This window comes from Aspergillus affinis (assembly GCF_023601865.1).
Source record: "Aspergillus affinis strain CMG 70 chromosome Unknown NODE_19_length_383810_cov_86_361570, whole genome shotgun sequence".
Classification (NCBI taxonomy): Eukaryota; Fungi; Ascomycota; class Eurotiomycetes; order Eurotiales; family Aspergillaceae; genus Aspergillus; species Aspergillus affinis.
The window spans coordinates 64,306-77,084 of record NW_026515800.1 but is presented as its reverse complement, the minus strand read 5'-3'; the positions used below and the strand labels follow the sequence as shown (position 1 = coordinate 77,084).

The window sequence follows — 12,779 nt, the reverse complement described above, 5'->3', positions numbered from 1 at the left end:
ATAAGAAATAGACCCTTTTCATGATGCCATCATTGGCATGTATGATCGCCCGCGTGGAAAGATGTGCTTCAAGCTCAAGATCGCCACTGAAGCGAGGGATAAGGACACCATGAGGGGAGGGGAAACGACCGGGATTCAGTGGTGGCTTGAGAGACCAGTGTCAGATGTTCATATTGTCTAGTAATGCATGAGATATATGTAAACCAACCGGGGTTCTGCTCGTCTGGTTCTTGATCACACACAAGGGTATGGACAAGATTGTAACCCATCTGCAGAGCTGATTTGTACAACACAGCAGCGCTTATACTTATGTTTGTCTCACGAGCCTCATGGTTTTGCAATGTGCGTGTACTTGGGGCCTTATTTTGGACGATGCCGGGGGGCTGTAAAGGGAGCTGGGGGGCTATTTTGCTCAACAGGAATGTGAGCAGGCCCTAGGGGAATAATGGGGAAGCGACAAGCCAAGGCTGTGTGAGACTGAATTGTTGTCACTACCTTAGCTATTTATACCAATGAGATCCATCTGTTCTTCCTTGCCTCCCTCAATCTCCTGCTCTCTCTCAAACTGAATGCGCTGTCTGCTATATCACGAGCTTCTGTGGCATTACAATGGCTTCGCAGTCGTTGGTCTTTCTATTCCTCCTGTCCGTACCCTTCGGCATCACCTACTTAATAACCTGGATTCTCTATCACTGGGCGAATCGACCCAATCTCACTGGAGTCAGCGAAATCCCGCCGAGCCTGCCAGCGGCTCTCCCCATCCTCGGCCATACCATTCCCTTCTTGTTTCACGGGATCTCATTCGTAAGGCGGGCAACGTATGTTTCTCTTCAACCTTCTTCTCGCTACTAGGGGCTCCTTTGTTGATTGCTGTGCACCACAGGACTTATGCGGGACGATTAACATGCGTCCGAATCTCCCTCCCATTGGCGGGTATTTACCTGTTCCAGGAGCCTGAAGCAGTTGCTGCCCTGTGGAAACATCCGCTGCTCTCCAGCCCGATATTCATCTATACAGTAGGGCTGCGGTATTTGTTCGGCATGAAGGACAGGCCGCTGGAAACTTACACGGCGGACGACTCGGGGCCCTTTCGCAAACCACATCTGAATAGCAACGTCGTCTCACATAATCGTGTTGACTACTTGACTCACGACTCCCTGCTACGAGGCTTATCAGGGGCGGGACTAGCACCTACCTTCCAGCGCTGCCAGGACATGATTACGTCGCAGATTAGCAGCCTGGGAATTGGGGATGAATGGGTCCAGATGCCCGACATGCTGCTGTTCTTTCGGAACCATGTGGGACGCGCCGTGCTGCAATCACTTTTTGGACCTCTCTTGCTCGACGTCAACCCCATGTTCATGGAGACGTTGTGGCAATTTGATGCAGCGACTCCATGGTTAGCAAAAAGATTTCCAAGATGGCTTGTCCCCAAAGCCTACCGCGCGCGGGATTCGTTGCTCGACCAGATTCAGAACTGGTATCGTCATGCCCGGGTGAACTTCCACGAATCGCTTATTATGGAGGACGGAGATGGAGACCCATGCTGGGGATCCAAAATGATACGTGAGAGGCAGACGTTCCTCTTGGTCGCAGACAAACAAGACGATGCCTCGATAGCATCCGCCGACTTGGGCCTGATCTGGACCTCCATCACCAACGTGTTGCCCAATTCCATGATGGCAGTTTTTCACATCTTTCAGGACCCGGACCTTTTAGATCGTGTGCGGCAGAGTCTGGAAACCGAGGGAGTAATCAGCTTCAAGCCAGAATTTACGGTTTCTATGGATCGATTATTGCGCAATGATCTCCTGCAAGCAGTTTACGCCGAGACCCTGCGACTCTACGTCCAGGTGTACGTCACGCGGTGCTCCGCGCATGAACCCGTGTCCGTCGGGCGCTGGTGGCTTGGACAGAGCGACGTCGTGATGGTCAGCTCCTACGTGAACCACATGAACGAGCAGCTATGGAATACCCAGGACGGAGCCCACCCCTTGGACACGTTCTGGGCAAATAGGTTCCTGCTGGACCCCACGGATTGGCGCTCGGGCCCGCGGAGGATACCGAGGGATCAGTTGGATGCTGATCATCCCGAATGCGATGCGGTTGGAAATCATCCTACTTTCTCAGTGAAGGGGTTGGAAGGAACGTGGATTCCTTATGGTGGTAAGTGCTTCGTCCAAGAATCGACCTGAAAGCACATTCGAGTACATAAGTGGCTAAAAGCAACCCCGGTTATCCTTCTACATAGGTGGCAGCTCTGCATGCCCTGGCCGCAACTTTGCTAAGCAGATGGTGTTATTCTGCTGTGCGTTTTTCGTCGGTCAATTCGATTTGGATATTCAAGCCCCGTCCTCTCTGGATATGGACAGCACCACATTTGGACTGGGGACCCAGAAGCCAAAACACAAAGTGTCCTTCGCCATTCGGCGTCGACAAGGACTCTAGGCTTGAACTCACTATGCGCGTGATCTTGCGAGTCAGGGGGGATTTGGGCTTTCAGCCGATGTAGCCGCGAAGGAATAAGGCGTCGGGGTTCTTGCATTAGTTCGTCGAGGAGTGGCCTGCCAAGCAAGCCACAGCAGTGGAAACGTAGAGAGCCTTAAGAAAAGAGACAAAGAAAGGAAGAAGTTGGGAGAAAAGAGGTGGAGGGCGAGGACAGAGGCCGCAGAGAAATCTACTCCGTATGTATGTATCCATGGATGTATGTACCTACTGTGCAAGCGTGCTCACGCCCCAAATTGAGCATTCTTTCATGGGCCTTGGGGGTATCCTTTTCTCAGCGTATGTACATACTCATATACAGTACATACTAAATCAAAAGTTCTTCCCCGGAATCACCTTGCATCAATCAAGAATTAGTTTTCACTTTGTCGACACTGCGCCCTGCTACCCAATTTTAGAACTGACCGTTTGTTCTTTCAATTTGGTCTGCCCAGAAATCCTGGTGTTGGAAAAAACTTACATTCCCAACCAAACCACTAGCCTTGCCCTTCTCAGGGGGTATCTTGGAGAGTAGCCCCGTCTATCTCGTCCCCCTTATGACCACGTGAACAGTTCAGGCAATGCACTCCAAGTACTCCCGCCAATGCAGCCCTATTCATGTTGTTGTGTCTCAAGTAACGACATCCCATCTCATCAAGAATGGCAGTCCCGGCAGATGAGATCAAAGAACCTCTCGAGAAATGGCTAGCAGAAATAACGTGCCAGAAAAGCCAGCGGACCCTGCGCGGCGTCTCGTTTACAGATGTGAACGTGAACGGGTTCACTGAGCCTACCCTATTTCAGCATACGTTCGCTACATATATCTTGTGTCTTCCAGTATTCGTCAAGGCTCTGCTGGGGATCAGCCAGCGGAAGAAGATCCGGATTCTGCGAAACTTGGATGGCGTGGTTCTTCCCGGAGAGATGCTCCTGGTGCTGGGACGCCCAGGAAGTGGCTGCACGACCTTTCTCAAGACAATTGCGGGTGATGTATATGGGCTAGACATCGATGGAGTCGACATTAAATATCAGGGTCAGTGAGAAAGTCTTCCGCTCTCTCCCTTCCTCCCTCCCTCCCTTTTTCTCTCTCTGACAACCATTATAGGGGTTCCCTTTTCGGACATGCATCGCAAGTTCAGGGGGGACAGCATCTATCTGGCCGAAAATGACATTCACTTTCCTGAGCTGGCGCTGGGGGAAACAATATCCTTCGCGGCGGACATGAGACCTCAGGGCCAGATGACTCGCAGCGAGATCGGCTTGGTGACAGCCAGGATCTTCGGGCTAGAGGGTTCTCTACAGACGCAGGTCGGCAATGACATGGTTCGCGGACTCAGTGGTGGTGAGAAACGACGAACAAGTATGGCAGAGGCCTTGCTTGGAAGATGTCCTGTGCAATGCTGGGATAACAGTACTCGGGGACTAGACAGTGCGACCGCCGTCAACTTCGTCCGGATGCTGCGCCGTGCTACGGACGTCTTACACTCGACAGTTATGACTACTATCTATCAAGCTCCTGAACCTCTGTACCAGACATTCGATAAGGTCCTGCTGCTCTATGAGGGGCGCCAGATCTATTTCGGCTCTACCAGCGAGGCTGCGGAGTATTTCATTCACTTGGGCTTCATGCGCCCTCCACGCGCGACAACGGCAGATTTTCTGACCTCATTGACCAACGCAGACGAACGAATCGTCCGGTCTGGCTTTGAGGTTCGAGTCCCCCGCTCGCCAGATGAGTTCGCGACGGCCTGGCGCAGAAGCCCTGAGTGGCAGGCTGTCAGGAAGGAGGTGGAAGAATTCAACAGAGCGCATTCCTTGTCACACCAAGATCACGATCCTTCGGTGGTCTATCCCACGACTGTGTCTCATCAGATTCGTGCTTGTGTGGAAAGGGCCTTCATAAGATCGCGCCATAACATGCAGGGACTCGTCTCTGGAGTCATCGGGAACACAGTCCTCGCCATTATTCTGGGCAGCGTGTTCTACAATCTCGAGGAGAATACCGGGAGCTTCCAAGCCCGGAGTGTCCTGATCTTCTACGCGACCATGATGAACTCCTGTCTCCCGGCGTTCGAGGTGAATAGTTTGTGGGCGCAAAGACCCATCGTCGAAAAGCACACTCGATACGCCTTCTACCACCCCGTGGCAGAAGCTATCGCGTCAATGCTTGCTGACCTGCCAGTAAAAATGGTGACCTCGCTCTTCTTCAACGTGTGCATCTATTTCCTGACGAAGCTACGACGCGATGCCGCCGCCTTCTTCGCCTTCTGGCTCTTTGGCTTCGTGGTTATGGTAACCATGTCCATGATATTTCGCTCGGTAGGATCTCTATCGCGCACGTATGCTCAATCTCTCGCCCCGGTGTCTATCATGATTTTCAACTTCATTATATATGCGGGATTTGTGATTCCGCCACATTATCAAGTTCCCTGGCTCAGTTGGATCCGGTGGTTTAACCCTATCGCGTACGCCAATGAGAGCCTGATGATCAACGAATTTCGCAATCGTCGCTTTCCCTGCTCCGTCATGGTGCCTACCGGGCCAGCCTATAATGACGGTGGCATGAGCGGCAAGGTCTGCTCAGCAATTGGTGGAGTGCAGGGTGAAACCTTCGTCCAAGGGAATCGGTACCTTGAGGAAAAGTATGGTTATACTTCAGATCATCTGTGGAGGAACCTGGGAATACTTGTCGCCCTGATGATTGGCTTCTGTGTTGTTCATCTTCTGGCTGCCGAGTATATTCAGGCAGAGAAAAGCAAGGGCGACATTCTGCTCTACCGCCGAAAGGACATTAATCGCCTGTCACCGGACGATGAGGAGAGCATCCACAATTCAATACAGACTAAGGATACTGCTGGTGACCGACCCAGCCCTAATCGAGTGCCCGATGTACGAGTGGAAGGGCTAGCAAAGCAGTCCTCAATATTTCATTGGAGTGATGTAGGGTACGATGTCATGGTGGGCAAGAAGGCAACTAAGATTCTGGATGACATCGACGGCTGGGTAGTCCCGGGCACTCTAACAGCCTTGATGGGATCAACGGGAGCTGGCAAGACCACCTTGTTAGATGTTCTTGCGAACCGGAAATCTGTGGGAATCGTGCATGGGGACGTTCGCATTGACGAGAAGCCGCGAGACAGGGGATTTCAGCGCAGGACAGGGTACGTGCAGCAGAGCGATATCCACCTACCATCGGCGACAGTTCGTGAAGCTCTCGAGTTCAGTGCGCTCCTCCGACAACCACGCAGTCTCTCGACGGCTGAAAAGCTTTCCTACGTAGACACCGTACTCCACATGTTGGAGATGGAATCGTACGCAGACGCGATTGTGGGGGTGCCGGGGAAAGGGCTCAACATCGAGCAACGCAAGCGACTGACCATTGCAGTCGAGATGGCAGCCAGACCAGAGTTTCTCCTCTTCTTAGATGAGCCCACGTCGGGACTTGATAGTCAAACGGCATGGTCCATTTGTACCCTGCTGCGCAAACTTGCAGACAGCGGACAAGCGATTCTGTGTACCATCCATCAGCCATCCGCCGAGCTGTTCCAGATGTTTGATCGTCTCCTGCTTTTGAACGGAGGAAGGACGGTGTATTTTGGAGATGTTGGACCTTCCGCGTCCACATTGATTGACTACTTTAAGCGATCCGGTGCCCGATCTCCAGAAAAAGCAGAGAATCCGGCAGAGTGGCTTCTCGATGTGACTAGCTCTGAAGGTGCTCTGGAATGGTCCAATATCTGGAGCCAAAGCGCCGAAAAACAAGCTGTCCAGCAAGAGATCACTCGGGTGAAGGCCGATGCTGAGCGGGTCCCAGCGAAAACAACTACTGGGACTCTTGATGACGACGACTATGCCTCGACATATTGGCAGCAGTTACGTCTCGTCACCTATCGGATGTTTCAAGATTACTGGCGAGATCCAACCTACCTTTACTCCAAACTTGCCTTGTGTGTTGGTGCTGTATGTTCCTTCTTGTTTTTCTATTTTCATTTTGGTCTCATAATCTGTGCTAATCTGACTTGAACTCCAGGCTTTCTTCAATGGAGTATCCTTCTGGTTCCTGGCCAAGGACGTTCAAGGGCTCACCAGCTCGCTCTTTTCCTGCTTTCTTCTCACGATAGTGTTCAACACGGTCGACCAGCAAATCATCCCGCGCTTCATTGACAATCGTGACCAATTCGAGGCTCGTGAGCAGCAGTCCAAGACATATCACTGGGCCGTCTTTGTCGCAGCCAACATGATCGTCGAAATTGTGTGGCAGTCCCTAACCTCTGTACTCGTTTTCGTGGCATGGTACTATCCAACCGGATTCTGGAGGAATGGCTCGCACGATAGTATGTTCACCATGGACCAACGGGCGATTTTGGTCTTCCTTCTCCTCTGGGTCTTCTTCATCTTCTCGTCCACGCTCTCACAAGCCATTGCGGCTGGAATGCACGACTCACTTACGGCCGTCAACGTAGCCAACCTTCTTTTCACGCTCTGTCTGGTCTTCTGCGGTGTTCTCGCGCAACCTGACGCATTGCCCCGATTCTGGATCTTCATGTACCGCGTGAGCCCAGTCACCTACCTGATGGAAGGGATGATCGTTGCTGCCCTCGCCAATACGAAGCTTCACTGCACAGCAAGCGATCTTGTTCGAGTCCCACTCCCCACGAAGGCAACTTCTTGTGGCGAGTATATGGCTTCCTACGTGAGTAGTGCAGGGGGGCAGGTGTTATATCCCGATACTACGGTCGGGGAATGCTTGTTCTGCGCGGTAGCCGACACGAACTCGGCGCTGAAGGTCTTGGGGATTGATGTCACTCACCGATGGAGAGATCTGGGTCTCCTGGCGGTGTATGTGCTGGTCAACGCGGTGGCGACGTTCTTCTTGTACTGGCTCGCGAGGGCGCCGAAAGGTACCAAGAAGGTCTAATACCGATCTTTCCGTATGTCTACCATGCTTAGAATGTCCGTCATACTCATATAAGTCTCTGGATATAAGGAATATAGGGGGTAAATAGGGTTATCTTATTTCTTGGAAACAAGTGAAATGAAGACAACAGGATCTAATAATAGATTTACTACGCCTTTCTCACGGTGCGTTCATTTATAGCTTTGTCTGAAGGAAACCGTTTCTTATTTACTATTATTTTATTAGTTTGGGGCGAATGAAATATTTTAGAATATTTTACAGCCTTGAAGCACTGATTTGACCTAAGTGATATGGGCCAAACTCGGCCACCCTCCCCACTTCAACGATGTCAGTATCCACACATTTGATTAATGATCTAGATGATCTCAGAGCCAGGGTATACACTCTGTGCGTTCCTCCGGAGTATCCTCAGTTCAGAAAGGGGAATCGGAGTTGCCGGAGTTCAGGTTAACCCTGGGGGAAGAGGGGTTGTCTAGAGCAGGGGTGATGAACAAGTATGCACATACGTACTTGATTTTCTAGCCAGGTCGACAGCCTTCCCTTTCCGTTTTAGTGCTCACCCCTTGCCGCTTTTTGCTCACTGAGTAGACCAGAGCACGCCCTGAGCAGCCTGAGGCAATTACTGAGCACGGGGTAAACGGAAGACTGAGTGCCCTGAATAAGTAACCTCAATAAACTGTACCCTAACTAGCGGTCTCTCCTTTGCCCGTTTCTTTATACCGAGTTTACTTTTGCCCGCTACACTCCTCAAAAAACCCAGCACTGCCATCACGAAAATGACGAATCAGGGAAGCTATTTTTCCTTCTGATGCCCACGACCTTTTCCCCAGAAGGAAATGCTGTACTATCGCGCTGTACTAACATGGCCAATATTGTTCTGGGATTTCTCCGTCGAAAGACAGTACAAGCCCAGATGTTTATGGGAGCGGCCCTGGATATCCCAAGAGTCAAGGAATTCTCGGAACACCAATTAACGCTAGTCTATAGATATTTTTTGAATTTTGATCCCGAATATCTACGTGGTAGAATGGTATGCCAATGTTTCCCTATCAAAATGAATAATACTGATTAAAAGAATAAAATTCGAAAATGAGGACGTAGTGTTGATTATTTGTGGCTATCCTGGCCTGGAAGGCTTGATAACTACAGTATAAAGTTATAAGGTTCATTTTAATCGGGTTAAAATCCTTACATGAAGCCCTATTCTTTCTTGTCCAAGCAATCTGTAGACATTGCTAGCATGATAGTCGATACCTAGTACATGTGTCAGTAGACGTCATACGAAAAATTCGCACGGAAATCACTGAATGATATCATAACCTACGCATTGTGACGGTCTACAAAGGGGCCTGGTATAAGACAAGTTTGTTTATGACTCGTAGTCAAGGAATTTTCCCATGGGGAAGAAAGGCTATCTAGAAGGGAGGATGTAGAGGCTCTATATACTGCCCGAGGCTTCGCCTCAGGCAGGAATGCCTGCAGAGCATCCAGGAACCTTCCTGGATGCCTTCCGGAGGGTCCCTAGATCCTATACTAACTAACCGGAACGTTCCTCCCGAACGTTCCTCCGCACCGGGAAGTTCCCTGGCTTCAGGATGTCACAGTTAACTAGAAACGGATGCTTCAGACGAGACGATTGCAGGAGTTCTCTCTCAGGAATTCGAAAGATTCTGGTACCCGGTTGTTTACTACTCTAAGTCTATGTCAGGTCCCGAGCGCAACTATAATATCCATAACAAAGAGATGCTGGCAATCATCCACGTTCTAGAAGAATGGTGTCCTGAGCTAGAGAGACTGCAACGAACTGACCGGTTTAGTATATAAACTGATTACCGGGCACTAGAATACTTTATAACTAAAAGAAAGTTTAGCCGACGGCAAACGCGCTGGTCTGAGTATCTGTCCCGTTTTTATTTCCTAATTCGATTCCGTCCCGGAAAGAGCAATGTGATTGCAGATATCCTCTCACGGAAGGATTACCGCGGGAGGACTGGTAATAACTACAATATCTAACAGATGATACCGGATGATGCCCTAGAGCAAGCTATCCGTGACGAACGTACGCTAATCACGCAGCTCTGCGTTCTCAAAAACCTGGAGAGGATCAAAATTGTTAAATGCTAGCTGCCAACTGATCTGCTCCCTCACTGGAGAGCCAGCGTGCCCAGGCACAGAAATCAAGTGATACCTAGTTGTTGCAGAATAGACTACTCCTGTACCAGAGACGTCTTTTAATCCCGGAAAAAGATCTAGAGCTGCGTACCCGACTTTTAGAGAAAATATACAGTTAGCGTTTAACCGCTTATCCAGAACGCATGAAGACCCGTCGCCTTTTCCAGCAATAATTTTACTGGCTGAAATGGGGTCGAGATATAGACCGCTACATCCGAAACTGTCAGTATCAAGTAGATAAGATCCTTAGGGATAAGACTTCCCGCCTGCTCCAATCGCTACCGGTTCCCGTTCGGCCATGGTAGCACATCTCTATGGATTTTAAAGAGTTCCCGAAGGACAAGAGTAGATTCGACATGGCCTTTGTAGTAGTTTGCCGGTTAAACAAGCAACCAGTGTCAGTTCCCTGTCATAAAAAGATCGGAGCACGGGGTATGGTACGCTTTTTCATTAAACATATCTATTGATACTACGAGATACCGGATTCTGTTGTCTCTGACCGGAGACCGCAGTTCATCTCTGAATTCACGAATTCTGCCGAATCCTGGGTATAGAGCTGCGGCTCAGCACAGCTAGACATCCGCAAATAGATGGTCAGACTAAGGCGATTAATCAGCATATTAGGATACGCTTGCGACCATTCGTAAATCACTATCAGGACAATTGGGAGGAGTTACTGCTAATGTTGGATTATGCTGCCGTTATCTTGGTCCAAGAGTCAATACAGATGACGCTCTTCGAGGTAGTGCTAATGTACCAGCCCCGGACCTCATTTGATTGAGATCGACCTGCCGATAAAGCTCCGGTCCCTGCCCGAATTCGCCTGGAACGAGAGAACGCGCTCAAATATGTTCAGATATTGCATAAAGGATGAGACTTTGCTGGCGAACAGATAGTAATAATTCAGGAAAGACAAGCTGTCTAAACCAATAAATACTGCCGGGAGCCAGATTTCGGAGTTAATGATAAGGTCTGATTATCTATAGAAGGATTGAGCACAAGTCGACCAAGCAGGAAACTGGATTACCAGAGACGTGGGCCTTATAAGATTACAGCACAGAAAGGACACGCATTTAAGCTAGATCTCCTTCCGGAGATGAGGATCTATGATAACTTTGCACTGGATCGCCTTCAATTAGCTGCAGACGACCTATCGCCGGGCCAGCGACCCCCAGCGACAGAACCGGTAGAGATACACAGTAAAAATGAATAGGAAGTTGACAAGATCGTGACAAGCCGACTTTACTACAAAAAGCTGCAGTATCAGGCCAAATGGAGTAACGCAGATGATAATCCGACCTGGTATCCGGCGAGCAACTTCATCGGCTGTCTGTCACGGACTGTGACCAGCCTCCGAAGACGTTCCTTCGCGATACCCTATGACCTAACTACCCGATCGGGACTAGCTTCACAACGTAGCTTAGTTTCTTCGTTGAATGCATATCCTACATTTTCGCGATTTCTTATCGCCAGCGTAGCCGTTCGTCACAATATGGAGCCAAGAGTTCCCTTTTTTTGGGTCGCAGGGGTAGCTCATCCTTATCATATCATTTAATGGTGTCATTAGTACCAATATAGCCAAACCATCATTCCATCCCTGTGCCTTCGTACGCACTATAGCCAGTCCATACCCCCAACTTAATACGCTGCTTACCAAATGCTATTACAGGCTTCAAAGATGCCCGACAGTCACGTTCTCTCCTGCTATAGTACCAATGTTAGTCTGAAAATTGAGCTGTCATCCCATCCCTTACAAACCCGGAACAAGATATAGTTTAGCTCTGTCACGACTGTCCAACCCATTTCTGTAATGTGTAATACTGGAGCATCGGTATAGCGATACTGCTCTCTCGTTCTCAAGCCGATACTTGCCCAGACATGGAATTAGTAGGAAGCTTGTATCGCATCTTCATTGGTTGCGTCGAAAGGAAAAACCTATAACTCCCGTTACATCGCCGAGCGTCACCGGAGAAGCTGCTAATAAGGATCCATAGATAGGTCGAGCTCATGAACCCTGGAAATTAGTGGGGATGCCAGTGATTGTTAGATTACATACTTTGGTGTGGAGGAGCTAGTTGAGATAGTTCGATTACTCAAGTTGACCCGATTTAAATTAACAGAGACATCTGAGACTCTGTGTGTGCTCATGAACATTGCCTAGGCCTTAACCTAAGTCTCGTATACGTAAAGACCTTTTCCCCTGAGGCATTTTCTTAGCCATACACTTCACACAACTAAAAGCCTCGATAGTATCAAGGGATTATGTACGAAGATCCATCGAAAGGGATTCCGTAAATTGTCCTCCTAAATCGCATTGACATGCTGGAAGCTCGGACTACGTGTCTGAAAGAATTACCTAAACGATGATTTTTGAGCTCTTTTCTTTACTGCATCAGAAGGCAAACCGGCAATCCATACATGAAAAACAGAAGAAGTCATGGAAGCTAATTTGGTTTAACGAGTAAGGGTCTCAGCATAGGCCCGCAAAAAAGACTGTACTAGAAACAGAACGATGAAACCACCACCCAGAAGAATGCCCAGATCACGGTGCCTCTCCCGACATACTGCTATATCAAGGCCTTGATAGTAGCAACAGAAAAGATAAAACGTCAGTGGCAGTGTTATGGTACATATACCCCATCTATGTGTTGATGTTGTTAGATTTCCCTGGTCATAACGAGCCGATCAGTACAGCACATACATGGTAAATACCCGGCGAGAAAGATGGACCAGACGCCACATGAAGGGCCTCGAGGGAGGATCTTGCCGAGTCGGGGTTGAAGGGGCCTCCTGCGTTGGTTTGGTTGCACACATGTTGTTGTTGTTGACCCGGACGGACCACGAATGAACAATTCTTCGGGGCCTAGGGGAGCACATCATATTTAACAATTTCTGTGGCCCACTCATGTTAGCCCTAGGGACTTCCCACGGGCCCCGAAAAATGGTTTTATGCGCTAATGCGGCCATGTCTCACCGGGCCCAGGTACCCTATGATGATCGGAGCGGTAGCGGCCCCACACGCCGCTGGCCCGATGGGACTAGGTAGGGAGCTCACTTTATGCATTGTCATAGCATCGGCAAAGTTAACTCGGTTGTGAACAAGCGCAATACGTCAGGAAGTATTGAGAACTCAGTTTACGGGGCAGCTGTTTAGGTCTGGTCATAGCTATTCACAGAATCTTGTCGCCTGTGACGTACTTCCGCC

At 49.5% G+C, this 12,779-nt stretch overlaps 2 protein-coding genes across 2 annotated transcripts; both read left to right on the top strand.

Annotated features, from left to right (window-relative positions):
- Positions 1 to 609: 609 nt before the first annotated feature.
- On the top strand, positions 610 to 2,448 carry KD926_003806 (cytochrome P450; the record flags this gene model as incomplete). Its single annotated transcript, XM_053097706.1, has 3 exons — positions 610 to 818; positions 884 to 2,166; positions 2,252 to 2,448. The coding sequence occupies 3 exons, from the start codon at positions 610 to 612 to the stop codon at positions 2,446 to 2,448; spliced, it is 1,689 nt and encodes a 562-aa protein (XP_052958257.1).
- A 696-nt stretch (positions 2,449 to 3,144) lies between these two features.
- On the top strand, positions 3,145 to 7,402 carry KD926_003805 (uncharacterized protein; the record flags this gene model as incomplete). The annotated part of the gene is made up of 3 exons (XM_053097705.1): positions 3,145 to 3,517; positions 3,590 to 6,444; positions 6,515 to 7,402. 3 exons carry the CDS (start codon positions 3,145 to 3,147, stop codon positions 7,400 to 7,402), a joined length of 4,116 nt encoding a protein of 1,371 aa, XP_052958256.1.
- Positions 7,403 to 12,779: the final 5,377 nt, after the last annotated feature.